The 27,314-nt window shown below is 52.2% G+C and overlaps 2 protein-coding genes across 2 annotated transcripts in view; one reads left to right on the forward strand and one right to left on the reverse strand.

Moving 5' to 3' along the window:
- Positions 1 to 1,997, forward strand: part of HABP2 (hyaluronan binding protein 2) — a 34,779-nt gene extending 32,782 nt beyond the window's left edge. The window contains exon 13 of the mRNA XM_029932601.1: positions 684 to 1,997. Within this exon, the coding sequence (XP_029788461.1) occupies positions 684 to 848 (165 nt within the window). The 3' untranslated portion in view covers positions 849 to 1,997. The remainder of the gene's footprint in view (positions 1 to 683) is intronic.
- The window catches only part of NRAP (nebulin related anchoring protein), a 69,490-nt gene continuing 43,307 nt past the window's right edge, over positions 1,132 to 27,314 (reverse strand). The window contains exons 25-40 of the mRNA XM_029920396.1: positions 26,939 to 27,043; positions 26,097 to 26,204; positions 25,443 to 25,556; positions 23,504 to 23,701; positions 21,524 to 21,628; positions 19,934 to 20,032; positions 17,672 to 17,776; positions 17,265 to 17,372; positions 16,092 to 16,403; positions 10,570 to 10,674; positions 9,661 to 9,759; positions 8,265 to 8,369; positions 4,843 to 4,950; positions 2,881 to 3,192; positions 2,060 to 2,191; positions 1,132 to 1,499 (exon numbers count right to left, since the gene is read on the reverse strand). Of these exons, the coding sequence (XP_029776256.1) occupies positions 1,395 to 1,499; positions 2,060 to 2,191; positions 2,881 to 3,192; positions 4,843 to 4,950; positions 8,265 to 8,369; positions 9,661 to 9,759; positions 10,570 to 10,674; positions 16,092 to 16,403; positions 17,265 to 17,372; positions 17,672 to 17,776; positions 19,934 to 20,032; positions 21,524 to 21,628; positions 23,504 to 23,701; positions 25,443 to 25,556; positions 26,097 to 26,204; positions 26,939 to 27,043 (2,220 nt within the window). The 3' untranslated portion in view covers positions 1,132 to 1,394. The remainder of the gene's footprint in view (positions 1,500 to 2,059; positions 2,192 to 2,880; positions 3,193 to 4,842; positions 4,951 to 8,264; positions 8,370 to 9,660; positions 9,760 to 10,569; positions 10,675 to 16,091; positions 16,404 to 17,264; positions 17,373 to 17,671; positions 17,777 to 19,933; positions 20,033 to 21,523; positions 21,629 to 23,503; positions 23,702 to 25,442; positions 25,557 to 26,096; positions 26,205 to 26,938; positions 27,044 to 27,314) is intronic.

Below are 27,314 nucleotides of genomic sequence, written 5' to 3' on the forward strand. Positions count from 1 at the left end.
ATGTCTTCTCTCTGTGCTCCTCCTGCTAATTTAACTGGGGGCTTGGTATGAACCAGGCAGTGTTCTATGAACTTTACAAACAGTAATCTGTGCAAGAGTCAGGGCCGGGTGGGGGCTGGTCTGTTGCTCCCCATAGTTTACAGTGTAAGAAATTGAGGCCCTGGTGGCTAGCAGTCCATAAGCCTAGCTTGGAACCCAGAAGATCTAACCCCACAGACCATGCTGAACATGTGGGCCTTGCTATTTCTAAGCCCTGCCCTCCCAACCCCTGTGCATGGCTCCTGCAGGTTCTGGAAAGGCTCTAGCCAAACAGGGCACTGCTCCTGACCCAGGCCCCTGCAGAAATGAGAAGCTGAGGGCCACTGAGAACTCACTGTATGACTATGAGTCATGAGCCAGAGTGTGGACATAGGGCACTACGTGACCAAGGCACTGTGGCCCAGCCCTGCGGTACGTCAGCCAAACCCTCCTGGACTCAGGGACATATGTTGGTGTTCACTTCTCTCCCTCCAGAGCTCTGCCGTATAAGGCATGGGGGGGGGGGGTCCCTGCCAGCACCTTCCAGGGAAACCTCCCACCAGGCGACCTCACCCCCTGAGCCCCTGGCATCTCTTCGTGGAAGGTGGGGGCGGTGGGGGGTGTCTCTGATTCACGAAGCTGAACTCCTGTGTCTTTTCCCTTAGGGTGACTCGGGAGGCCCTCTGACCTGTGAGAAGAATGGCACCTACTACGTCTACGGGATAGTGAGCTGGGGCCTGGAATGTGGGAAGAAGCCAGGAGTCTACACCCAAGTTACCAAATTCCTGGATTGGATTACAGCCACCATCCAAAGGGAGACTAGCTTCTGAGGTGTCTTCTTAACCTGAGGGCCCCTTCTCCCTGGCACCTAGACAAGGCAAGGCCTCATGGGCAGCCCTGGGCAGCCCCGGGAGGCCATATAGCCAAGAGTCTGTGCTCTACACAGAAACAATGGCCACCCAGCCTGGCGCATCCTGGGCCAAGAAATGCCAGAATCAATCCAACATTTATTTTGTTTGCTTCCCTTCAAACAATGGTACCTTCTGGAAAAATCGCAGACCGCCTACACCTCGGACATTTGCAAATGTGGGATTAAAGAATGACCAGAGAAACTGGAAATCACCTTTACATCTTTATTCCTCATGCCGGACACCCAAGGCGCACAGGGGAACCGGCCACCCACTTTCAGGATGACACGGAGGAACGAAATTACAACACTCTCCAGAGCTTTCTAAGAGTCGCTGTTTAAGTAAAAGGCGGCTCGGGGGATGGGCTGGCATGTCATGTTTCCGGCTCGCTGGAACTGAACCACATCTCTGGTGGACACGCTTCCCCCCCAGCCACTTCCCCAAGAATCCTGGGTGGACGCTACTCGCTCACAACGGCAGACCCCTCCTCCTTTTGACGTGCAGAATCTCAGTGGCATCTGGGTTCACGTCCCCCCTCTGATTATCTGCGGGCCCCAGGGCCTCTGGTCCTCCCTGCAGAAATCAAACACACCCCCCTGAGTCAGATCGAAGCTCCCGCCCTGCTCCCACACAACGGGCTGCCTAAGATGCCCTTGGAACATTTAAAATGCTCCCCCCCTCCACCCTCCCCAAGAAAAAGGATCCTCGAGGCAAGAAGGAGAAAGAAGCAAAGCCAGTCTCTCATTTAGACGTGGCGGCTTTCTTCTGAACAAAGCAGGGTTCAAAACCCAGCCTGTTGCAGCCAGCGAGTCCCTGACCCCTTCTGCAAATGTAACGAGCAGGCAGTTGCACAGCCTGGGCTGCCGTGGCCCGGGACTGATGTAGCCCCGGCGGGTTTGTCTCCGCAGAACTAATGGCTGTGACTTCAGAGAAAACCCTGCAGGAAGTTTAACCCGGGTGTCATCCGCCTGGTCATCTCAGACCCATGAAATTAGGCGCCTTGCTCAAGCTGCATTTCACACTTCTTTAGAGCCAGCTGACCTCTGGCCAGAAATAAAGTTTGAAAAGAAACGACGAGTTTGCCTTTCCCCACAGCCGTGCAAGCTGGGGTGGGTCTGGAGCTTTTTACTCACGTCAGCCCCCTGGAGACCCAGGCCCCTGGCCTTGGCCAGTTCTGCCGCCCGCCGGGCCATCTCCACTTTGTAGGAGCCGGGAGGGGTCCAGCCAATACCTCTGGTCAGGTTCAGGTCTGATTTGTACTTGACCTTAGGGGAAAGGAGGGAAGAAAGAGGAACAGGTTAGCAGGGTTTAGGGTGATTTGGCCACAAATCCAAGGTCATCAGTAAAGCCGGGACCAAGGGGAGTAAACTCATCTTAAGCAGAAGCTCCCAGGCACTGAGGGCACAATGGGCTGCCAGCTGGGCCTCCATGTTGCCATGCCCTCCATCTTTCCATGTAAGCAATGGGAGGTACAGTGGTGGTGGACGGTGGGGAGAACGGGTTCAAGTCTGAGCTCCTACCTCAACTTGCTCGGTGGCCCTGGGGAAGCCATTTCCCTTCTCTGGACTGCAGCTATGTTCCAGAGAAGGTGCAAGGGCTGAGTCAGGAAACTGCTAAGGCCCCTTGGAAACAGCATGGCATAGCCATCAAGAGCTTGAGCCCTCCCAACAAACCAATTGGGGTTCGGATCCCAGGTCTGGCACTTATTGGCTGTGTGGCCGTGAGTAAGTTACCTAACCTCTCTAAGCCTTCGGTTCCTCATCTGTAAACTGGGGGCAAGGATGGGTTGCTGTGGGAGCTACATCTGGCACAGAGCCTGACCCACAGCAAAGCCTCTCCATAGGGCGTCAGGTGTCCTGGGTTCTCCCTCCCCGCCCCCCTCCCACATTCGGAACTGGGGAGAGGCCGAGGCACAGGTGGAAGGGCCTGGGCAGGGCGGGTGGGGGCAGCTCACGTCACTCTGCAGCTGGTGGGCCTTCTGTGCATGCTTCAGGCCCAGCTGCTGGGGGTCGCAGGTGGGCTGGGGCAGGGGCTGCCTGTAGCACACGTCGCTGGCCAGCTGCTGGCTCCTCCTGGCCTGGAGGAAGCCGGGCTGGTCGGGGCGGCTGTGGAACTGGGACAGACTCTTGGCGAAGTCCTTCCTGTACTCGTTGTCACTCTGGAGTCGGCCGACGCTGAGGAAGTGCCTCGTCCTTGGGTCGTCCTGGACGCTGCGGTACCCAATCTGCAGGCCCCGGTCTCGCAGGAAGGCCTCTTTATAGCGGAACTGCAGGTTGGAGGAGCAGAGATGGGTCCTGGGTGCCTACCCCCCTCCCCCGCCCACCCACAGGGTTCTCAGCAGGAAGTTCAAGAATGGGGGAAGGGCACAGCTTGGGATTCAGGTACACCCAGGATCTGTCTCCCCCGCTGCTACCTTCCAGCTCTGTGGCCTTGGGCCAGTGACTGAGTCTCTCTGAGCCTCAGTTTCCCCACCAGATAAAATGGGAGAATGAGCCTCCACCGCATGGGACATGGACAGGATTCAACGAGCTAGGGGCTGAGCTCCGTCCGAGTCTGGCACAGGCCCCGACCCATGGAGCACGGCTCTGGGTATTATCACTGCCGTAGTTAACCCGACAGGAAGAGGAGCGCGCCTACCCGTCAGCAGCCACTGTTCCTTTGATTCTTTCCGGTTTGCGGGGACCCTGTCCAGGGCTCCTCAAACCATCGAGAGTGAAGGGCCACACTCATCTTGGTTTGCTTTTTGAGTTTCCCATCGGTCATAGTTCCAGGTATGGATCTACTGCACCAGCAGCGGTGCCCTGTGCACTGGCTGACCCCCGGCCCGGCACGGCCCTGCTCAAGAGGGGTACACTGGGCACATGGCTGGTTGTTGCTGTGGCTGGTCGCTGGCAAGGTTTCTAAATGCTTGCCCTTGATCTCTGTAATTAGTGTGGGCACAGACCAGCTGTTCCGGCTCAGTGATCTAGTCAAGGATACCTTCCTCTTCCATAATGATGGCTGCTGGGTTCCAAGCACCCATTATTTGTATCACAGTGTAAATGATTTTGTTTCCACTCCTACATCAATCCTAGGAGATAAGAAGTATATCCCTAGCTCATAGGTGTAGAAATTTGCATTCAGAGAATGTGAACCACTTATCCAATGCCATGCAGTTGAGTCCCAAGTGACTAAGCCAAACTTGACCTCAGATCAGTCTAGGTGAAAGCTCAAGCTCTTTCTATGCCGTCACACAGCACTTCAGCAACAAGTCCTTTTATTGTGGATCAACACATCAATCACACATTAATTGACCTTGAGGTACACATATGTCAACTTTTAAGAGCGCCGTCTTGAGAGCACGTGCTCAGTCGGTTAAGCATCCGGCTTCGGCTCAGGTCATGGTCTCACAGTTACTGGGTTCCACCCCGTGTCGGGCTCTGTGCTGACAGCTAGCTCAGAGCCTGGAGCCTGCTTTGGATTCTCTGTCTCCCTCTCTCTCTGCCCCTCCCCTAGTCTCTCCCTTTCAAAAATAAACATTGAAAAAAAATTTTTAAAAAGAGTGTCTCTCCTGGGGCACCTCGGTGGCTCAGTCAGCTAAGAGATTGAATCTGCACTGTGACAGTGCACAGTCTGAGATTCTCTCTCTCTCCCTTTTTCCCTGCCCTTCCTATGTGCTCGCTCACTCTCTCTCAAAATAAATAAATAAACTTAAATAAATTAAAAAATAATAAGTGTCTCTCTTAAAAGAGAGAAGTAGAAAAACAACCCTCCCCAATTTGAAATTTCTAGCTAAGCTTCTAGGAAATAAGACCTAATTTTCATTTCATTTGAAATATTTGTTCATTTTGGGTTCCTGGTGGTCTTCTTTTCAACAGAACTGGGGAAACCGGTCAAAACTCTCAGTGATAGAGGGAGAGAGAGCCCAAGCTCTTACATCACTGGCGATCTCTCTGGACGCCCGGGCCGTCTGGAATGGAATGGCATCCAGCCTGAAGTCATAGCCGCCAGCCCGCATCTGTTCCCAAGAGTTTCTGTAGGCTTTCTAGATTGCAAAAACAGAGATGAGTGAGCAGAGAGTGGGCATTCCTTATCTGGCATGCTGTTAGTTCTGAACAGGAACAGTTCCTAAACACACACCCCTGACCTCGCTGGGGGCAAGGACAGAGCCACGGCCCCACACCCATCCCAAGGACCTCCCCTGCTCTGGGATTGGTGGGGCTGACCACGAAGGGCTGCAGCTCTAAGCCCCTGGCCTGATCATCCTGCCCCCCTGCCCTGCTCTGGTGGGTCTGGACTCTGTGAGCCTGGCTCATTTGCTACATCCCGTTGGCCCGAGAGGCCCCTGCCCTACTTTCCGATCTTTGCATTCACTTTTAGTGCCTCCGGCTGGCAGCCTCCGGACGCCAGAACTCAACGAGGACTCTGCTTCTTCAGACAGGCAGAATGTGCTCTTCCTTAGGTCCTGGCACCCATGTGTTTGTCAGCTCCAAAGACTCCCTGGGGGCCCCTTGGCAGCTCCCAAGCTGCAGCACGCTGTCACGACGAAGCTTGCTGCACCCCATGTGCACCCCGTGTGCCTGCACCGGGGGAAGAGCCTTCACCCGAATTAAATCGATTGCCAAGAACCTGACCGAGTTCCTGACCCATGTTATTTCACATCTTCCTCTTTCATTTTTCCCCCTTTTGAAGTTGTTCTCGCACACCCTCCAGGAGTCTGTAATCACACCCTCTTAGTCCTCAGGTAGACCCACATAGCCGATAGAGCATCAAAATCCCCCACGCCTTCATGTAGCTAATAATTTTTTTTTCAAGATAAGGGAATGGCTCCATGAAAGGAACCATCTGGAGACCCCAGTGGAAGGCCGTCCTTTATTCAGCCACAGAGAAGGGGGACAGCGGGCGAGCCGCAGCAGCAGCAGATGACAAAGTGACGGCCCCAGACCGTGTCTGTGGCTCACTCTTTCCAAGAGCCCCAGCAGGTCAGGAGGCACTTTAAGAACCTTACTTTTGTCACTTGGAAATAGAGGTCAGGCCTGAGGCTCTGTTCTACAGGGGATTGAGGAGATTAAGCAAAGTGGGATGGCACATAAAAAGCAAAGCGCTCACACTGCCACACACCTGGCCCCGGGACCAGAGGGGCCCATGGAGGCTGAGCCGGGCACAGCAGAGCCCTGCAGTTTTTAGTACTGCCGTCCATCACCTTCGCCATCATCATCGCCTCCACCTCCCGCATCCAACACCACCCACCACAAGCCAAATGCCTACTATGTTCAAGGGCCTAGAAATACAGAGCCAATAACCCTTGGAGCAATCACCTAATTGATGGATGGGTCACAAACAGGGCCCAAAGGATTCGATTTCCTGGGTCACCACTGAGTCTAGCAGGCATGACCGAGGGATATGAAAAAGGGGAGAAGCATTCAGATAACGAAAGACCCACGATCACCTTCAGCATTATGCTCCCCAATATCGTGGTCCAGCACAGAGGGTCCAAACGCTTAGTGTTCCCTGGGAAGGTGACAGTTGGCGCCTTCCCAAAAAAGGACCTCCACGCCAGATCTGGGCTAGGTAAGGTCACCAAACTTCACTCAGCCTCAAACTCCAGCGTCACCCCACTGTGGTGTCTGATGCGCCCCCACATCCAAGTCTCTGCAGCCGAGGGCCAACAAGCAAGGGTGGCCCAAATTGGGGTTCTCCCAAGGCGCCAGCTCCCTTTCTCCTGCCCCCTTCTCCCTGTATACTATTTGCTTGATTGTCATCACTTCCTCCCTGAGTTTTTTATTCTGTTGAGGTTTCTGCCTTGCCACTGGGAGCCTTTCCATTCCGTAGGCGCTTTGATTTGGAACCCTGGGCGTTTCTCTTCTTTATCACAGTGGGCGCAGTTTTGTCCTCAGCCTCACACATTAGAGTCATTTGATTTTTAGTTATTTCGGCTGCCTTACACATCTCAATGGCTTTCTTTGCCCAGGAAGGTCACTTTCCCTCCACATCCTCCTCACAGAGCACTTGATCCAATTGTGTGCATTCTACACGCCCCCGAAGAAGTGCTCTTTCAAAAGAGGTTCATGAGTTCTCCATATCCGCATGCCCCGGTGGCTAATTTCAGCTCCGGGACTCTACAGACTGGCGTCCCTTGTGAGCCGGAAGATGTGCTGTCACCAGCCTGGGGTGGCCGTCCTCCTTAAGCTGGCCCCCAAACGGACTGGCAGGCTTATCCCAGTTTTTCAGGGCAATGGGCCTCCGATAGTTTGTCGAATGGAGGCCTGGCCTTCCCCCATCCTTAAGGCATGAATGTGATGGCTGTTTTGTCCAAGCTCCGTGGAGGGGGAGGTCCACTTCCCCAGATGGAGGTCAGCCCACCAGAGCTGCCGTTCTAAAATTATCGCTCGCGCATCCCTCAAAAGCATCAAATGGTCATAATAACTCATATTTACAAAGCACCGTCGCATTCACCGCGTGGGATCCCACAGGGCTTTACAAACGCAACAAACTAATACGCACGCTAACTAGAAGGCGCCTCTCGCCAACCCCTGCAAGGCGGCCACCTCTGGGGCGCCCGGTAGCAGCTGTTGATCCGCGCGGAGCCCCAGGACACAATGGCCGGGCCAGGGAGGGAAGAATGGCCGGACTCTGGGAGGCCCCGCGCTGCCCCAGGCCGACACACTCAGCCTGTGTTATTCTGATCTGACAGCGTCTTTTGATTCTGCCGCCCGGCTACCTGTTATCCCAGGATCACAGCTTCGCTGGCCGAGCAGCCGCCTATTCTATTACAACCGGGGGCCTCCGACCCCTGCTAACAACAAGCCCGGGCTGAGGAAACAGCATCTCGGGCATGCCCGCAAAGGGCACACATCTAAGGGACACAGAAGTGTGGGAGGCCACCGCCTCACGCACAAAGGAGCAGATTGTGTTTGTGCCCGATGGACCACAATCGCAGTGTCTTGTCAGTCACAATCCCAGACTGTGTGGTGAGAAAGTGCTGCGGTGGCTCCAAAGTCACCCTGCTCCGAAGGGCCCGGGAGATATGTCCGGGGAAAGAAACAGAGCAAGGGTCTACACCTGCCGGGCCGGGAGAGCACATGACTGAGGGCCCAGGACCAGAACTTTCCAGCTGGAGGGCGCCGCAGGCCTTGGTCTGCCCAGCTCCATCCCATTTTCCAGCTGAGGAAACCGAGGCCCAGCAAGGAAGGTGACTCAGAGTCATACATGTGGTCTGTCTCAACTCTTGGTCCTGTGTTCTTCCTGTCCCGAGTCCTCCTTCCTGGGGCGTTTTCTTCCCCAGCAGATAACATCCAGTTTGGTATGGATACATTTACAGAAATTGGCACATAGCACATGAATGGTCGCGTCACTTACGTCACTCAGGTGCTGCGCGTTGAGGCGGGCTCTGGTGAAATCGGGGTGGTCGGGGACCAGGGTGTATCTGTGCAGGGACTCGGCATCGCCCAACCTGTACAGGCGCTGTGGGGAAGACAGGCTCAGGGTAAAGGCAGAGCTGCGCAGGCCGAAATGATGGGCAGAAAGCAGGCCAGTTCCCTTCCTGCCCGTCCCACTGAGTGCCCCTCACTGTGGGAGCGGACCCCAGTCCAGCATGTGGAGGGCCAGCACCCACCAGCCAACCCTAAGGGGCCGTGTGTGGGGAGGCAGGTGGGGTTGGCTGGTTTTCAATAGACCCTGTTTAAAATATTCATCAAGATCTGTTCCAAATGGGCCCCACACCAATATCCTGGTTGGCTACACCTGTGCGTTGTGCAGCAGACTAAGGTGTGTGGCTATTTCGGGAATCCTTGCAACTGAGCGTTGTTCAAGGTTTCTACTTGTAGCGAGATGCCTTGATGTCCTTGTTGTTGGACATGAATAATCATAAAAAGACCCAACAGCTAATAAGTCTTTTTATTTTTTTTTTTACCATGAAATGCCTTACTATATTTCCAGAAAATTTAAGTTTTCATAGTCTACCTGGGTCCCAGGAAGACACAATTTTGAAACTTGAGGTGTCTCTTAGTTGCTATTTTTAGAGCACTGATCTAAGGGTTGCAAACGATTTTAGGAAGGATTGAGTCTCATCTCCTTTGAGAGAGGAAAATACAGTATTCCAATCCTTTCCCAGATTCAACCTGGACTTCACAAACATGAATGTTTCGGGACAACATTTGGACTCTGTGTGACAAGGGAAGTCAGCTTTGTCACTCTGTGTGTGCAAAGTCAAACCCCTTGATAATTTCCAAGGAAAAATATTTAACTTCGTGTACTCTGAAAGAAATATAGGAGACAAGGAATGAGGCTAAACCATACACAGTAGAAGCAGAAAGAAGCTTTTAATGTAGCTCTTCTTTTTTTTCTAACCGGGTTATGTTCAGCTTTTAATTCTATTACCATCTTCCAATAATTAAGATGAATCTCTCATGTTTGTAAAAGATCATCAATAATCCTCAGTATTATTGTTATGATTATGAACAGACCATAACAGGGGACATTTACTGAGGACTCACTATGTTCTAGATGCTTGTTAAAACTTCACATACGTTTATCTATTTAATCCTCATTTACTTCACTTAATCTTATGAAATGGTGCCGTCCTTTCAAATAAAGGAGCAGAGGTTAGAAGAGAGAAGTAACTGGCCCTAGCTCACCCAGGCCTAGACAGCAGGTCTGTGCTCACATCTGACCCAAGCCCATCCTCATAAGCACTGAGTACGGAGCAGCACTACCCACTACAGGGCACCTAGGATGAGTGATGAAAGACACCCACCTCATTGCAATGCATGTAGCTGTTCTTGGCATGAACCAGGTCTGGGGAATCAACCACTGTGGTGAACCTGATACTATCTGGTTTCTTACGGTATTTAGTCTGTAAGAAAAAGACACAGGTTCCCTTAAAACAGTTGAACCCCATGCATTTTTCAGGATGGAGCTTCACCCCGCCTCCTTGGTACCAAATGTGGCAATCACACTATTAGAAAACAAGTCTCTCTTCTTGGTGGGTACCTCACAGGGGTACACAAAAGGTCCTCACTGTCTCTGTGATAGGGAACATTTTACAAGTATTTACTCTCCTGGGGGGGGCTAGTGGCGCAGAAAGGCCGTACAATAGCCTGGCTCATCACAATAAAGGAATCCAGTAGAGGGGAGAATTCAGCATCGACAGGATCCCAGTGAAGTCTGTTACTAAGAAATGGGAGAAGGCAGTGCCACCCTCAAGGGGATCCCAAGGCAAGTCTCCAGGCCACCAATCTGGTGGGGAGTTGGCCTAGCATAACTATTCCCTGTGCAGTGTGTAACACCCTCTGAAATCGGATAACCACCAGACACTGGGCACTGTGAATAAACTCAGTAGGCGGATGGCACGTTCTGGGCCCCCATGAAAACAGTGGGCCAGCTTAGCTCTTAACTACCTAACGTTCCTACTGACAATCTTCCAGTGCATCATCTTTCTCTCACTGCCTAGTCTGGAACATGCCTTTGACTCCCCAGCAAGTGAACTCATGGGGAGGGAAATCCTGCGCAGTCTTGCCATTGGGTTGCAAAAGGCCAGGAAAAACACTGGGCATTCAGTGGCCATGGAGCCCGCTTGGGATCTCCACCCAGTAAGCAGGCTCCCTCTTCAGAAGGGAGTGAATGCTACAGGTTGCTTGTTATGGTAGGGTCGGGTTGGTGGTACCTCGCTGATGAATTCTCCAGCCTTCTTTGCACTCTCTAGCTGCGGGGAACTCAGCGCCAGCCATCCTGTCCCCTTCATGCCCATCAAGTCTGACTTGTAGCGGAACTGTGGGAAGAAAAGCAGTGGCTTTTACCAAGAGACTGCCTAAGACCATTAGGGCATTTCAATCAAGATCCTCGATTTGTCATAATGCATCATCGTGACATGTCAACGTCCTCCTTCAGAGTGCGTTCTGCGTGCCGTTAAGTCAAACTGCGTGAGTTTGTGCACTGCGCCCGGAATTAAATCCTGGATCATGTGTAAGATACAAGAAAGCGCCCCCTGTGAACTGGCAGGCTTGGAAGCCAAGGTAACAGATGTAAATAATCGCTTAAAGAGAGAGTGGAGATCTACACCCAAACCCAGGCAACAGCCTGGATTATTTTGTTTCCTCCTGGCAGTGAGGTGACCGCCCACCCGCCGAAACAGAACAGTTTTATTCCAGGTGATGAAAGGGCTTTGAGCTCTGGGTCAAACCCGCCGTGACTCGGAGCAAATCACTTTGCCAAAATGTGACTCAGTTTCTCTCTGTGATAGCTACAGGTCACACAGCATTGCTGTTCTCATGACAATGCTGAGGGTCCTCGGGAGCTAAAGCTATGTGTTGGATCTGTTTTTGTCTCATGGTGGTTGGGGGATGGGCGGGGCAGGGGGCCCGGGGACAATTACAGCAGGACCCTAAGAAGGGCACAAGCTTAGATAGAACCAGCCTACAGTTTGTAAGCCAATTTAATCTTTTTGTGCCCGAGTTTACCTCCCCCTGCCACCGTTCCTCAGAATCTGTTCATAAAGTCAAAACGGGCCAGGCTGTATCCCCTTTCTCCATTTTAAGGACTTGGGAGATTAGAATTACAGCAGCATTCCCGGGACAAAAATGGTAAGTGGTGCTGTAGGACAATGGGTCTGATCGGAGTCTCCTAAAACATTAGATCTTATTACCATTCCTCGATCTACCCACCATTGCCCAGGATGAGACAGTCACATGAGTGCCTTTCTTCTTCTCTTTATGGAAATTAGGCATTTTTTAACGGTGGAAAAAGACCCTCTAAAGAAGTCTAAAATTTGGATCTAAACGAAGTTGATAGCGTTTCTCTAATTTAGATATAAACCCTGCTGTAACGCAAAATATCACTCCAGAAAGCAGCCTCTCGGCCTTTTTAGTTCCTTTTCATTTCAGGATTCACAGCGTCCCTCACAGCTGGCCTCAAAGAGGGCCTGTTTCTGATCTACAGTCTGCTGGGTAATGCCCCCGTGCAAATTCCACTCTGCTTTCTAACTGGTGAAGAGAGGCATCACTCAGGTTCAGGAGCTGGTTTCAAAACCCCATGTCAGTGTGATTGCTTTTTATACCACGATCTTTCGGTCTACACCGGCAAAGCTTTTGCCTTCCACTCTGATAAAGAACAGAGAAAATTGGATAAATTTCTAAGTTAGAGAGAATAATCCTACAGGGCCTCTTCACAGCCGGGTCTTGCTCCTTTCATACGCAAGATGAAGTGGGGAGCGCTCTTTCAACTTGCCTTTTGTTGAGCTGAACAGTACAATCGCAGGTAAGTCAGAAAGCAAGATGCAGGTTCCCCAAAGATCTGACTGTGCCTCAGACTCTCTTATAAATGGATCGTCTATTGATATTTCTGCTCCCAGCTCAGGTTTGACTATTCACGCAGACCCTAAAAACAACACACCTGCCCCGGACTTCACAGTGAAAGAGGGGGAGGGAGAGGGAGTTGAGGAGAATCAGCTGCCCAAAGATGGTCTTAAAGAAGGATTCTGAGACAATAAGGGAGCCTCTTACACCATCCAACTGCACCTGGCTTCCCCAAACGGCGATCTTGCCGTTTTCCCTTGCCTGGAAGCCACCTTCAGATTCGTGCATGGGGTTTCCTGGCACCGGCTGCACCTGGGTCCCCGATTTCCAATGACATAAACAATTTCCCCCAGGAGGTGGCCAGCAGGCAGGTGTATTTGTCATATTAACGGGAATCATTATAATCACACTCTTGCACAGGGCGTGGTTTGCTTTCAACTCATTATTTCATGCACTGCTCACGCCATCCTTCAAAGGAGGGGTTCTTATGCCCATGGGCAGAACAGTTTTGGTGTTCACATGACTGTTCAGACTCTCAGAAGGGCCATCGGCCGCTGTCCTCTGGGTGTACCACACAGGCGGTCATTCAAGGAGCCCTTAGGAGTTGAGCACCCTGGGTCCTAATCCAGCCACCTGGGGGAGCCAAAGAGCACTGAACTAGGAGTCTGGACACAAGAGCCCGGCTCTGCCTCTTTCTGGAGGGTCTCCAGCAAGCCATTCTGCTGCCAGCCTGTGACCCTGGGCACGTTATTTAAGATGACAGGTGCCTCAGCTGCCACAGCTGTAAAAATGAGCGTAGCACCAGTGCGTACCTAGATACTAAATGAGATAGTTTGTGCAAAATATTTCAACAAATGCCTGGTCCAGAATAAACACTCCAAACATTCTGGCTATTGTTAGTGTTGCTTCTGATGGGGAAACTGAGGCTCACAGAGCTTACAGAGGTTACCTGAGGTCATGCAGTTGTAAAAGGTGGGGTCAGGGCTGTCCCCTTGACAGGACTCCTTGCAGTGCCGGCACCCGAGCACAGCCCCTCACCGCAGAGCACTGCCTGGGCACAGCATGTGTCATACGTGTCTCGAGGCAAGCATGGCTTGAGCAGTGGCGGCCTGAGACCTTCGGCCTACGGGGCGCACCTCTTGGGTCCCTCTGACCCGACCCACAGCTTTCTTTCCAGCCTGGGTAGGAGAGGGCAGGAGAAGCAGCCGGAGGCTGGGGGCCACCGCCTCCCCACCCCCCAGACTGAGCTGAACTGAGTCAACACAGCGGAGCCTGTGCTTCTGTTTCTACACAACATAAACTACATGAAATTAGATTTTCAATAATGACCACAAGGAAACCGAAGCCTCAGAACCAGCTCAACACGATGAGGCGTTCTCCGTTCCTAGCATCTTGCAGTCTACACCCCGCTAAATGAACAAACTTGAAGTTCAAAAACCAACACAGGAAGCATCATAGGGCGATTTTAAAAAACTAAGCAACAGTTTCTCAGCATTCAAAATTGTAAAACATATCCTATTTCATAAAATGTTAGTGTAAAAATGCCAACTACCATTTCTTGGAAAGTCCTCTTCTCTTTAGACTGTTTTTCCTACTTTTTTTAGTGTTAAAATATCCTTTCTTTTCAGAAAAAAAAATGTGATATAAATGGTAGCTTGAAGTCATGTTTAGGTTTTAGTTCCTCACTTAGTAAAATAAAAACCTGAGGGCGCCTGGGGGCTCGGTCAATTAAGCCTCCAACTCTTGGTTTCAGCTCAGGTCATGATCTCAGGGTTGTGAGACTGAGCCCCACGTCGGGCTCTGTGCTGATGGTGCAAAGTCTGCTTGGAATTCACTCTCTCTCTTCTCTTCCCCTCCCCCTCTCAAAATAAATTAATAAACGTGAAATAAAAATCTGACATTATACTGATGTCACCATCTTAAAAACATTTACCCATGAACCTGAGGTCACTGGTCAAATCTCTTTATTTCTCTGTTGGAGGGACAGAGGCCTAGAAAGTGAAGGGGCAGCTCAAGGACACACCGTCAATAGGGGACAAAGTGGAGCTTCCCACGAATGTCACGGGGCTCCCAGCTCAGCCCCCCTCACCTCTCCGCGATGGCCTCTGCATCTGCTGCAGAGGCTCCTCTTCCCCCTGGAATAGCCCATTGACAAGATGGTCATGCCACACGCTATTCTTGGAGATGACAGCATGGCCATCAAGCAGGTGGACAGCCTTCCTAGTGGGACTTGGGCTGGCACCTTCGTAACCACATGCCCTGCCCCACACTTGGCCTGATTGTGGATCGTGTGACAGAGAACCACCATTCCGACAAATTGTGATGAAGAATTATGCGATCACTGAATCACAACATCATGGAATCAGAATTAATCACCAATTATGTGCTTATAATTTTCTGTCTGGGCCATGTACCTGAACTCATGAGCAGTCGTTGCCCTAATAGTAACCAGAATCCAGAGCACTGGTGTAGAGAACAATCCGCAGAGCTAACACTTCCTGGCACGTTTCTATGCTCCAGACTTCATGCTAGCTTTCACATAGGCTAGTCCGAAACCGAGAACTGGGTTCTCAGCTGGGTGCAGTTTTGTCCCCCACGTACATTGGGCAATATTTCAAGACATTCTGCCTGTCGCACTGGGGGAGGGCGGTGCTACTGGCATCTCCTGGGTAGAGGCCAGGGATGCCCCAAAGCACAGACAGCAGGCCCCACAACGGAGAATCATCCAGCCCAGAACATCCAAGGTGCTGGAGTTGAGAAAGCCTGATCCTGATGCTGAGGGTCCCCATGACCGCAGCCCCCTGGGTTGTGCTCCAGAACGAGCTCCTTCCTCCTAGGACTGAAAGAGACAACATGCACAAGCTCACGTGGCACAGTGCCGGCCGCACAGCTCGTGCGCCCCAGTGCTCACCACGCCCACATCATCGCCGTTACAGCGGGAGACACTGAGGCCTGGAGGGAGCACGGGACTGATGACAGCATGTGCGGGATGGGCTGGCGCCCTTGCCCGGGGGAGGCCCTCTCCTTTCTGGGTCTCGGTGTCTACACCTGGGGTGTAGGAAGCATACTCCCCTACAAGGAGCTCCCTCTGTGAGAGCAAGGTGGGTACGAAGGTGGGTTCTGGGGTCTGGCCTGCCTGGGCATCTCCCGCATGACCTCGTCTGTAAAAGAGGAGTCATGACTGTCCCCAGCTCACAGCACGCAGCGAGAGGGACTGGCAGGCAGGCAGCCGGCATCAGCTCTGGCTGGATCACCGTTTTCTGGGCACAAGCTCCCCCCCATACTGTCCAGCCCCTCCTCTCTCTCGGACCCCACTCCAGACTGCGTCCTCCTCACTCGCCCACTTTCTTTGGGCCGGCCTCACAGGCGGGGGCTCCTCCCTTTTGGGGACTTGGCCTTTGGATTTGCCACTCTGTTGGCAGACTGGTCTCTCCTTCCCTCAACTTGGTCTTTGCTCAAATGTCGCCTTTTCAGTGCCCTGCCCCCCGCCCCCTATTTTAAATTGCACACACACAGGTCCCCACACTTACCCCCTTCCCTGCTCTGTGTGTCTCCACAAAGTGTGTCCACCAACGTACCATACATGCTACTTGTCACAGTCCCTCTCCCTCCCATGTCATGGAAGCCCTCCCCACCCAGGGATGCAGCAGTTTATTAACTTTTTTGTTTGACCACGATATCCCAGCGGCCTGGAACAGTGCCTGGCACATAGTAGGTACTCAAGAAACAGTTATCAAATGACTGAATGATTCCTACTACATGGTCTACCATAGACCCAGCAAGTTTTAGCTGTGGCAGGAGGAGTACGAAAGGCAAAAGAAGCCGCAGAGATTTACGTCGAGCTGCAGCGGGAGAAGGAAGGTCAGAGGTTGGCGTGCGGCCGCGAGGCCCCTACCTCACTCTGCAGGGCGTGTGCTCTCTTGGCCCAGGCCATCTTCAGGTCCTCGGGCAGCGCCGTGAACTCGTGGCACCGTGTCCTGTAGTCGTGATCGCTGGCCAGGGCCTGCGCCTTCCTGGCGTGGACCAGGTGCACCATGTCCATGGGCAGGTGATACTGGGTGTGGCTGCTCGCCGCCCCCCGCCTGTACTGCAGCTCGCTCTGCAGCTGGCCCACCCGTGAGCAGTGCAGGAGCCGGGGGTCCTCGCTCACGCTCCGGGCCCCGATCAGCCTGCCTCGCTCCTGCACGAAGTCGTGTCTGTAGAGAAACTGGAAAAGGAGCCCACAGTCAGGGGCCAGCATTCAGCCTGCTTAATGTCCCCCAGTGTGTTCTCACTGCAGACCCTAGAACACTCACCCACTCTGACGCTAGGAGGTGATGATTATAAGAGACACCACAGTGAGGCTGGCCTGGGAGCATGCCTCCTCCCTGAGGGCTGAACAATTAAAACATCGCTCCAGCCTTCCCATCTAATTAAAACCAGATCCTCGGGACCAAAGAAAGGGCCCCGGTCCCCTTACATGTGTCCTATGGCCGAAAGGAATTTATCAAAAAAGAGAAACTTGTGCTTTAACCATTCGTACTTGGCAAAACATTAAACCCAAAAGACAGGACCCATTTATTTGAAGTCCACATTTTCTGTGATTTGTTTGTGGGAGAGAGAAAGTCACCTTCATGTCCCAAAGCTATGGACGCTATCAGCAGAGTGGCGGAGACACAGCCGGCAAATCCTAAAGCCAGCGTGTGAAACTACAGAGAGGCAAGAGGGAGAGGTGTTTTGGCTGTAGTACGATTTCTATGGCGAGCTCTCTTTCGAATTCTAGGTGCCCTTAGAAAGCAGGCGGCTCACCCGTTGCAGGGGGGACCGCCGGCTGGACACTGCGATTCGAAAGAAATCCTGATCGTTTTCCTGCTGGAGACCTTTGCCTGAGTTTAGCTTCTGCTTAACAGAGCCTGGCTTTCCCTCCCTCCGTCAAAGAAGCTCATTCCTAACTAATATATTCTGCGGGTGACATCCTGTCTCACATGGTGATAGATTTGCTTTAATTCAGGAAAATCAGCCGTAGACATTGTTTTACATGAAGTTAACAGAAATTAGGCAAGATGGAAGGTAGTATCATTCAACTCACATCACTGGCTATATCTCCAGAGACGCGAGCAGCCTGGAAGGGAAGAGCCTCTATTGTCAGCTTGTAGCCTTGAGCACGGAGATTATGCCAAGACTCCTTGTATTTTGCCTACAGTAGGAACATATGTAGATTTCCTTAAAAAAAATTTTTTTACACAAATCAATGAACGAAGGCTACCCCTTTCATTTGTACCATAATGTTCCAGAATCGATTTCTGACTCGCAAAAGGTCTCTCTTTTGCAAACAGAATCCCATCAGCACAGACGCAGTCGTGCGCTCTGACACATACGGACGCAACACACTTGTGGAAAGATGTAAGTTTCCGGGAACACCGTTAGGTCCCATCCCGGCCACCGACAGACCTGGCTTTGGAGCAGGTCTGCACCGCAGCAACAAGAGAGGCTTACGTCACTCAGATTGGCCGCGTTCGCTTTGGCTCGGACGAACTCGGGCAGACCCAGGGTCATCGTGTAGCGGTGCCTCGCCTCGTCCCCGGCTGCTTTATAGAGGCGCTGGGCAGAAAAAAAGAAAGAACAAGCAAGGAGATAACGCTGAGTGCTTCTCGGTGCCGGAGGTCCCTCGTGTGCAAGAGGGAAATAGGTCTGCAGAAATAGGCTTGCGGAAGGCCGCTCGCTGTGTCACGGTACACCTTCGGCCCTGGGGGAGATCTTTCTTTCAATAAAGTCAGTGCTTTCATGAGTCAAGTTGAGTGATATAAAAGGAACACATAAGACATTGCGAGTTGCTTTTGATGGGGTTCAGCAGAGGTCACCCCAAAATATGGCACCTTGGCATACTGAATGCTTTAAGCCAAAGGGATTTGGGGAACAGAAGGTGCTAGAAGTCTTTCTTCTCTCCTCTCCTGAAGCAGATCAGAAGACCCTCCTGTGAGAGAGGCCCTCCCCACACCCAGAGGAGAGAAGCACCCTTATCTCCGAAGACAGAGGGCTGCAGAGAGGAATCTGAGGGACCAGGCCGTGCTAAGTGTGCCCCCATTCTTAGCCCCTCATATTTCCCCGTGACTCTCTATTTTTCATCAAACTGAGTACAGAAACGTTTGGTCTAAGCACTCTCTTCCAGTCTTCATTTCCATACGAAGGCTCTGTACCATGTAAAACTTGAATTAAATAAACTAGTTTGCTTGTCTTTTGTTAATCTGCCTTTTGTTACAGAAGCCCCACTGAGACCCTAACGTTGGGTAAAGGAAAAGGGAATGTTTCTTCCTTACACTTTGCTCGACAATAGGCTTTGGAAAGAAAACCACATTTAGGAACACTATCAAAGCTCTTCTCATTGTAGACTTTTCCCTTGAGGATATAGTGAAAAGACGATAAATACCAAGATCCAGGAAAATTTGGAGAAGCCCTGGCTGGTGGGTGGGAGGTTCCCAAACTCTGTGCCGCGTCCCTTCCTAAAGCCCCGGCTCCTTCCATGAGCGAACTCACGCCAGTGCCGCCCCGCGTGGCCTCCCCAGTTACGAAAACACCCATTCTCAGGATCAGAAATGGGTCTGTGACGGTGAGTTCCTCGAGGCCAGAGGCCATCGTAAGAGTCAGTGTCACCCCACAGCATCCAACTCACACAGCAGGCAGGAAAGCTCTTGGGGGACATTCTTATCCCCAGACTGCCGTCTCTTACTTTTTGACTTGGGTGAGAGTGGAATCTGATTGTATAAATAGCCAAATCTCGACTCGCTTCTAAAAGAGTCAGGAGGAGAATTTGAAACACTCAGGACGATGCCAAATTTAATTCCCTGCCAAGCTCCACTTCTATTTCAGACTTGCAAGAGAGCCACCAGGAAGTAGAACCAAAGGGGCTGGCACACTGATTTTAGGTACTGAGACTCCTTCCCCTGCGCGCCCCTCTGCTAGAGATATTTAAATGAAGTGAGCAAACAGCAAGTGAGGGAGAACGTGGAAATTCCAGAAGTCTGACCGGCACCATTTTAGGTAGGCGGCCTCGCATCAGCACCCCTGAATAACCACACATGGTCCTGAGAGTCCTCATCAGAATGACCGCGGCCATGCAGTTAGCCAATATGTCCCTAGACAGAACAGATGAACGACGGACCAGGGCTTCTCAAACTTTCACGTGCCAAAGGAAACATGTGGGGACCCTGCTAAGGGACTCTATGGAGTCAGTGGGTCTGGGGTGGGGCCTGAGGTTCGGTGCTTTTTTTCTTTTAATTTTTTTTCTATGTTTTTAATGTATTTTTGAGAGACAGAGACAGTGCAAGCCGGGGAGGGTCCAAAGGAGAGGGAGACACAGAACCGGAAGCAGGCTCCAAGCTCTAAGCCAGCTGTCAGCACAGAGCCCGACGCGGGGCTCAAACCCATAAACCATGAGATCATGCCCTGAGCCGAAGCCAGACGCCTGACCGACTGAGCCACACAGGCGCCCCCAAGGTTCGGTGCTTCTAACAAGCCCCAGGATCTCCTGCTGGTCCGAGACTGCCCTTGAGGGCTCGGACTAGAGACTAAACCCGATTTCTAACGAGGCCTTCCTTCCCTCTGGAAAATGTTTACGTTCCACATACGACGCACCTTCCTTCCCAAACCCCCATGCAAACACGCATGCTTCTCCCGGGCCCCACCCCACAAATATTCACGCATGTTTTTAACCATCTAGCAGTTTTTTTAAAAGCCCATTCCAAAGCCCTCTGATTTTACCTCATTGGTAATCTGGTTGCTGAGTTTTGCGTGAAGGAGGCTGGGAGTGTCTGTCACGGCCGTGAACTTGAATGACTGGGGGTGCTGCCGGTATTTACTCTGAGGGAGGAAGACGACTTGGTTAGGCATCAAACCAGAAGAAGAACCACCTTTGTAAGCACTGGTAAGGGGGGTCTGGGTGGCTCAGTCGGTTAAGCTCAGGCTTCGGCTCAGGTCATGATCTCACGATTCGTGGGTTTGAGCCCTGCATCGGGCTCTGTGCTGACAGCTAGCTCAGAGCCTGGAGCCTGCTTCGGATTCTGTCTGTCTGTCTGTCTCTCTCTCTCTCTCTCTCTCTCTCTCTCGACACTTTCCTGCTCACGCTGTCTCTCTCTGTCTCTCAAAAATAAATAAAAAACAAAGCACTGGTGATGAAAGCTCACTTTGCAAAGGCTGCTAGTCAGTTCCCCGGAATCCAGTCCGACACCTGCAGAGGACAGGACGGACTGAAGCAGAGGCTTACCCACGAGAAGAGGAGAGATCTAGCCCTTTGCCGTGAGTATGAATGTGACTACTGAAATTTGCATTTTGCTCCCGACCTTTGTTCTCTGGAGACCCAGAGCCCCTCGGCTCTGGGGGTGTCCCAGAAACAACTGTGTAGCTTAAAAAAAAAAAACACCGAATTGCCTACACCCCACCCGGGGAGACCAGGGTTCATTAAACTGTCAGAGGGCCCAGGCCTCTGGATTTTGTTTTAAGCGCCAAAGACAATTCCGATGCCCCACCAGGTTCAGAAACCTGTCTCTTTTGAGATTTCACTGGAAACGTAAAGCACAAAGTTCATCTGAACTCCCACGGTGAGGCGGGCTCCGTTTTCTCAGAGCTCCTCATCAATGTGTGAGCCCACCTGATACTTGCAGTGCCCTCCATCCTGCCCTCCTGTCCTTGTATCTACAGTGCGTGGAAGTCCCGGAGCCCTTGCAGGGGCAAGTAAGATGCCTCAGAAGCTCAAAGCACTTAGAATTCTAGACTTCTGTATTTTTTCCATGAAATTATCACCAAGCTTCTAACAGCCATTTCCCAGCCAGCTGGGAAAGCATAGTTGCTTGGAATATTAGCGTCGATCCTCATAAAAATTAAAAGAGAGAGGGAGGAGTACTCCCATTTAACTGACTAAAACAGTGAGACTCAGAGAGGGCAGGTGAAAGGCTGGAGGTCACACAGCAAATGAGCACTGGCTTGGGATTTCAGTTTCCAGCTGATGGTCTCCGAAGCCTGCCTTTTTGTCATTGTACCGCAGGGCCACTCTTTAAAGGGACCTTAGGGAAGTAGATCTTGCGAGTCAGGGAGTGGTTCATATGTGTTCATAGAGGGCCTGGCTTGATATTTGCAAAGCTGTCTTCGAGGGCATCCAGTCTAAATGGAGAATCTAGTAATAGAAGAAAGCTCCCACAAGAGCTTAAGCAGCGAACGGTCACTGTGGACAGTTAGCATCTGACTGGATTCGGCAGGAAGAAGCAAGCTGAACACCGGGACACCGGGGAGCGAAATGCTTATTTCTCCTGTGGAAACGAGCCGGATACCCCTCAGCTCTCCAGGGTCCCCAGTCACCTCACTGATGAGTTCCGATGCCTTCTTTCTCCCTTCGATCTCTAACGTGCCCGGAATGACACAGGGAACGCCTCGCATGAAGTTCAGGTCTGACCGGTACAGATTCTAGAGGAGACAACACAAGGAATCAGAGAGGCCCAACTCACAAAACAAGGAAGCAAAGAGAAGCCGGAGGAAGGACCCCGACAGGATAACGTCGTCATGAGAACTCAAGGCCAAGCCGGTCTCTCCAGACAGGTCATCCTCAGCAAACACACAGGGCCTCCCAGTAAGCATTTGTTGGGGAAACAAAAATGGAGGTCAGAGGAAAGGATTCTGCTGTCGCCTGTCTTTGTAGCTTCAGAGGGAGGGAAGGCGGATTTTTCTCTTCCTGGGGGCTATCAAGACCTAAGTGCAAGGGGCGCCTGGGTGGCTCAGTTGGTTAAGCGTCTGGCTTCGGCTCAAGTCATGATCTCAGGGTTTGTGGGTTCAAGCCCTGCATCAGGCTCTGTGCTGACAGCTCAGAGTCTAGAGCCTAGAGCCTGCTTCGGATTCTGTATCTCCCTCTCTCTCTGACCCTCCCCGGCTCATGCTCTCTCTCTCTCTGCCTCTCAAAAATAAATAAATAAAAGAAAACAAAACAAAACAAAGACATAAGCACGGGAGTGGATTGTGGTTAGAAAGTCAGTTGTCTGGGGGCAGATGTGGAAATGACAGTTTAATAGGGCTCCTAAAACAAAGCCCAGCAGCAGAGGGTGGCATAAATTAATCATGGGTTAAGAAAGAACTAATAAATGAATTCAGACTCATCTGGCACAGGCCTTTCTGTGTGGGTAGGGGCGAGTGTGTGAACCTGCGTGATTTGGGCTGACAGTTTAAAGGGTCCCCAAACTCACTCCCCTGCAGCCACCGAGGTGCCCCCCTGGCACCAAGTGCTGTCACAGCGAGAGGCAGGGCAGGCGAGGGCTCTGCTCAAGTGACACGCAGGCCCTGAGCTGAGTGTGACATTCCCGTGGTCCTGCTGCCGCTCTTGGGTTCCTGACAGTTTCTGTCAGCTGGCAAACACCGTGCACGGGTGGAAAATCTGAACAGACGACAGATACCCAGATCTGAGTGTCCCTTCGCTTCCAGCTACCGTCAAACTGGGAAGCAGGTTTCGTGAAGTGTTTTGCTTTCACCCCAGCCCGTTACCTGCAGACCCCATAGCCAGAGACCCAGAAAGACAGGCAACAGGGGGAGAGCCAAATAGGATGCTGCCGCCCGAGGGGGGAGACACTCAGGATCTCTTAAGAGTGAGGTGATCCTCCGTGCTCCCCACTACTCCCAGGCCATCTGCTTCAGAAGACAGGTGGCCTGAGCTTGAAAGGCATGTGGGAGGGAAAGGTCTCCACCACTCGTTGTGGGGACCCAGGAAGGCTGGCTGGGGCCTGGGGGCCCTCCCCTCTGCCTAAAGTGGGTCCACTCCGGCCCCAGCCTCTCCTAACAGAGCACAGCCTCCCTCAGAAAACGGGCAGCCTGGGAACTCACGAAGCCCTAAGAGCCACCAGTCTGACCCAAGGCCAGAGGCGATGCCCGTGGCACATCTTGAACATGCAAAACATGTGAACTGGGGGCACCTTGGTCAGACGCCATCTAAGTTCAAGTGTCAGCCCCCCCTTCTCACTGATAGTCCTGTGATCTCGGGCAAGCTATCTATTTAACTCCTCTGAGCCTCACTGTAATTTATAAAATGGGGTAATTACGACCCTTGATACAGTGTTATTCTGAAGTTTAAATGAGATCCTGCGTGAAAACGTAATGTTTAGAAACAACAGAGGCCCCTGCGGCCTGCAGATCTGTGGAATTGTGCCAGGCAGGGACACGGGGCAGCATTTCCAAAAGCCGGGTTGAGGATTTGTCACCTGCAGAGTCCCCCACGGCACCAGCAGGAGCTTGCGGGTCACTGCCTCATGGTCAGATCTGAGAGGACAGAGCCCTGAACAAGAGGCCAGGTCCTCTTACCTCGCTCTGCAACTTGTGAGCTTTCTTGGCACAGCTGAGCCTCAGGTCTTCGGCCAAGGAAGTGTGCTGGGGGAGCGGACGTCTGTAGTCCTGGTCGCTGGCCAGGCTCTGAGCCTTCCTGGCATGCACCAGGGTCACCATGTCCAACGGCAGATGGAAGCGTGCCTTGGAGAGCTCAAAGCCCTTCTTGTAATTCACCTAGAGGGGCAGACAGAGCAGCACGGCTGTTTCAAAGGCTCAGGGTTTAGACACCAGGGACTCCCTTCTTGGGCTTAGGCGATGAGGTGCTCCTTCAAAGCATCAGATGACCTCCTAAGAGGTCTGGGGGCAGGGGCGCCTCGGTGGCTGAGTTGGTTGAGCATCTGACTCTTGATTTCGGCTCGGGTCATGATCTCACTGTTCATGAGTTCAAGCCCTGCGTTGGGCTCTGTGCTGACAGTGCAGTTCCTGCTTGGAATCTCTCTCTCTCCCTTTCCCTCTGCTCCTCCCCTTCTCACTCTCTCAAAATAAATGAGCTTTAAATTTTTAATTAAGAAAACAAATCTGGGGGACCAAGAGCAGTGGGTAGACGCTTGGAAAGCCAGTTCTAAGGGATGGATATTCCAAAGAGCCCAGCAGGCATGTGGAGGGAGGAGAGGACAGGCCCGTTCCAGACCACCAGCTCCACTGCAGTCCTCAGAGAAGCTGCTGGAAAGTCTCCGAAGCTCCCTCTGGGCTTTCTTGGCAGTCAGACGCAGAACTGGCACCTCCTCTACCCTCCCTTACCTCCTGCTCCCATCCAGCGTCCTCCCCTACCCCCTAGCATAAAGCCAAGGACAATTCATGTCCAACCCCACATTCTGTGGTCAGCACCCCAGCCCAGAAAGGGGGGAGAATGTTAGAAATGGGGAAACTGAGGCAGAGAAGAAAATGGCAGAGAACATGTGACGCTGCGGAAAGAGCACGAGATGGAAGGCTGGCACCATGTCCCCTTTCTAGCTTATCTTAGACAAGGGACGAGGGCACTCAGAGTCTAGGCCTTCTTCTCCGTAAACCAGGATGGATACGACGGAGTTCCTAAAGACAGTTTGACGGTTAAGTGAGACACTGGGTGTAAAGGTGCTTAGTCCTCCGTGACACAGTGAACACGTGTTAGGTTTTAGCCAGCACACATATGTGCCCACCCTCGTGCCGGCATCCACAGGGTGGAAACCACGGGTTGCAAACTCAGAGGTTTCCGGGCACCCAGATGCAGTACCAGTGAGTAAAGCGGGAAGTGAGGGCAAAAGAGAGAGCATAGATCCCTTCTAAATGGAGCTCCCAGGGGCACCTGGGTGGCTCTGTCGGTTGAGCGTCCGACTTGGGCTCAGGTCATGATCTCGTGGTTTGTTGGTTGGGGCCCCGCATCGGGCTCTGTGCTGACAGCTCAGAGCCTGGAGCCTGCTTCAGATTCTGTGTCTCCCCCTCTCTCTGCCCCTCCCCTGCTCATGCTCTGTCTCTCGGTCTCTTAATAATGAATAAATGTTTTTAAAAAAAATCTAAATGGAGTTCCCAATAGTCAACCTGCACTTGAGGAATTCCTGCCTTGAGGAATCCAGGGCCAGCTTCTGGCTGAAAGTCTCTGACTTTTCTGCAAAATGTTCCACTTTTAAAGGTTTGCGATCAATTCACTCTGCAGACCAAACAGAACAGCTGTCATCCAAACCTAGCCCACAGGCCCCCATTTGTGGCCCCTGATCACATCACAGAACGGCCCAAGGGAGCTAAGGGGTCATGTAGCTCAGACTCTCACCTGAGGGAGGAAGAGGCTAAAGCCCAGGGGACCCAGGGGACCCGACAAAGGCACACAGCTGGTTAGGACAGAGCCAACAGCCACGACCGGAGGACAAACGACCCGTGCTGGCTGGCCATCATTAGGTGGGGGCCCCCCAGTTCCACTGCATTTTTTCCTCCTACTTACTTCGCTCTGCAGCGAGTTCGCATACACTGAATGTGCAAGGCTGATATCATCTTCCAAGCTCCGGGAGCCAAGCATCTGCCCTTTCATTTTCTCAAATGCCTCTTTGTATTTGTACTAAAGGGAAAGAGAGCGGGAGAGAGTAACAGCTCAGGGACAAGGGACACGGAATGGGAGAGGTGGGTATTGGGCGAAAATGTTTTGTTCTTTTGACAGTGACTGGGTGAGTTAAAAGAAAACGCGGGAGTCGTCAAAGGGCCTATTCTTTCATATGCAAGACTCCCAATGACTAAAGGGCTGGGTATGAACTGGCGGGCCGTGTCAGCACTTGGGCGGCCCGCGCCAGAGGAAGGTGGGTGCATTGTTCACAGTCTCTGCACGCGGACTTGCTTTAGGAAAGTGCCTGGTGGAGGGTGCATTTCATCTGCCCGGGGGCCAGAGTTACAGTCCAGCATTTGGCTTTGTACCCTGGCTAGGGGATTTTTTTTTGTTGTATGGTATGTTCTTTCTCTCTGGTCGTTATCAGATTGCCCTAACACAGTCAGTTGGGAAAACAGAGGACAGTATCCACAGGCAAAAGAAGGCAGGGTTAGGGGCAAAAGGAGTAAAAATTGGTTAGTATTAAACATTGACACAGTAATGGAGGTGGCCGCTCACATCACTTATGATTTCGCCGGAAGCCTTCGCTGCCTGAAACGGAATGGCATCCAGTCTCAGTCTATAGCCGCCGTCTCGAAGTTTGCTCCAGGATTCCTTATAACGGGTCTGTTGGGAAGATGCGGACAAATGAAGACCTTCATGCGATCTGGTGGTTCTGAGATCTTCATTACCAAGATGGGATTCTGCTTTGTTACGGGTTTTCCCCCAGCCCCCAGCTGGAGTTAGGAATCACTGTGCCTTAGCAAAAACCAAGACAGAGCTGGAGCCTGCCTTCTGCCAGCCCACGGGAGGGAGAGTCTTCTGCGGGGGAGTGGGGGGTGTTCTTTAGAGTCAGACACACCCAGACTTCTCTGAGCAGTAAGCTGAGTGGAAGAAGCTGGCCGAAGGCTGAGTGTGCACAGATCTTTACATAAGATAAGGGGAAGCACAACCGTCTCTATCAAAGAACAGGGACCGGCGAGGGGGAGGGGTTTGCCGATCAAGGTTATGGGAGGGAAGGGTCTCTCCTTGGCATGCCTTTGGACGCCCTCACCTCTATCCCAGTGCTTCCGCATTTCACCCCCTCAGTACGAATGCCCTTTGTGCTAAGGCAGTAGTTAGTGTTCCTAGGCTCATTCACATAAATGAACTTGACTCTCCTGCAGGGCCGCATACCTGACCCGCAGAGCTCAGTGCGAATGAAAGCATGGGGCCCCTTGTTCAAAAACATTATAAATTTCAAGACGGTGACAGCAGAGCATTAAACCAAGCTCCACGCCCTTTTGAGCACAGGCTGCCTGCACTGTCCAGGTTCCTGGGTGTCCCGGAGTTCAAGATAGTTGGTCCAAGCGCGGCCTCACCTCACTGATATTCATGGCATTCAGCTTGGCCAGGAGGACTTCAGGGAGGTCGGCTGTCTGCGTGTAATGATGCTTTATGTTTTCTCCTTGTTCCCTGTATAACCTCTGCGGACAAAGAGAGATTTTGCGTTAAACCCAGGAGGCTGCTCCACGCGGCCATCGCCCAAGTGACATTCCAGGGGACAGGGACAGCTGCCACCTCCCCGTAGAGACAGGGTCTTGGATTCTGCTTCTACCTGGATTCCACAGCCGGCACGGTGACACAGGCTTCACTCCCTCCCGTGTCCCGCGTCCCAGCTCAGAACATGACAGGCTGAAATGTGCCTCTGCGTTAACACTCTACTTGTCGCATAAATACTGACAACGTGTCAGAAAA

The sequence above is a fragment of the Suricata suricatta genome, chromosome 2 (genome assembly GCF_006229205.1).
Source record: "Suricata suricatta isolate VVHF042 chromosome 2, meerkat_22Aug2017_6uvM2_HiC, whole genome shotgun sequence".
NCBI classification, from domain to species: Eukaryota; Metazoa; Chordata; class Mammalia; order Carnivora; family Herpestidae; genus Suricata; species Suricata suricatta.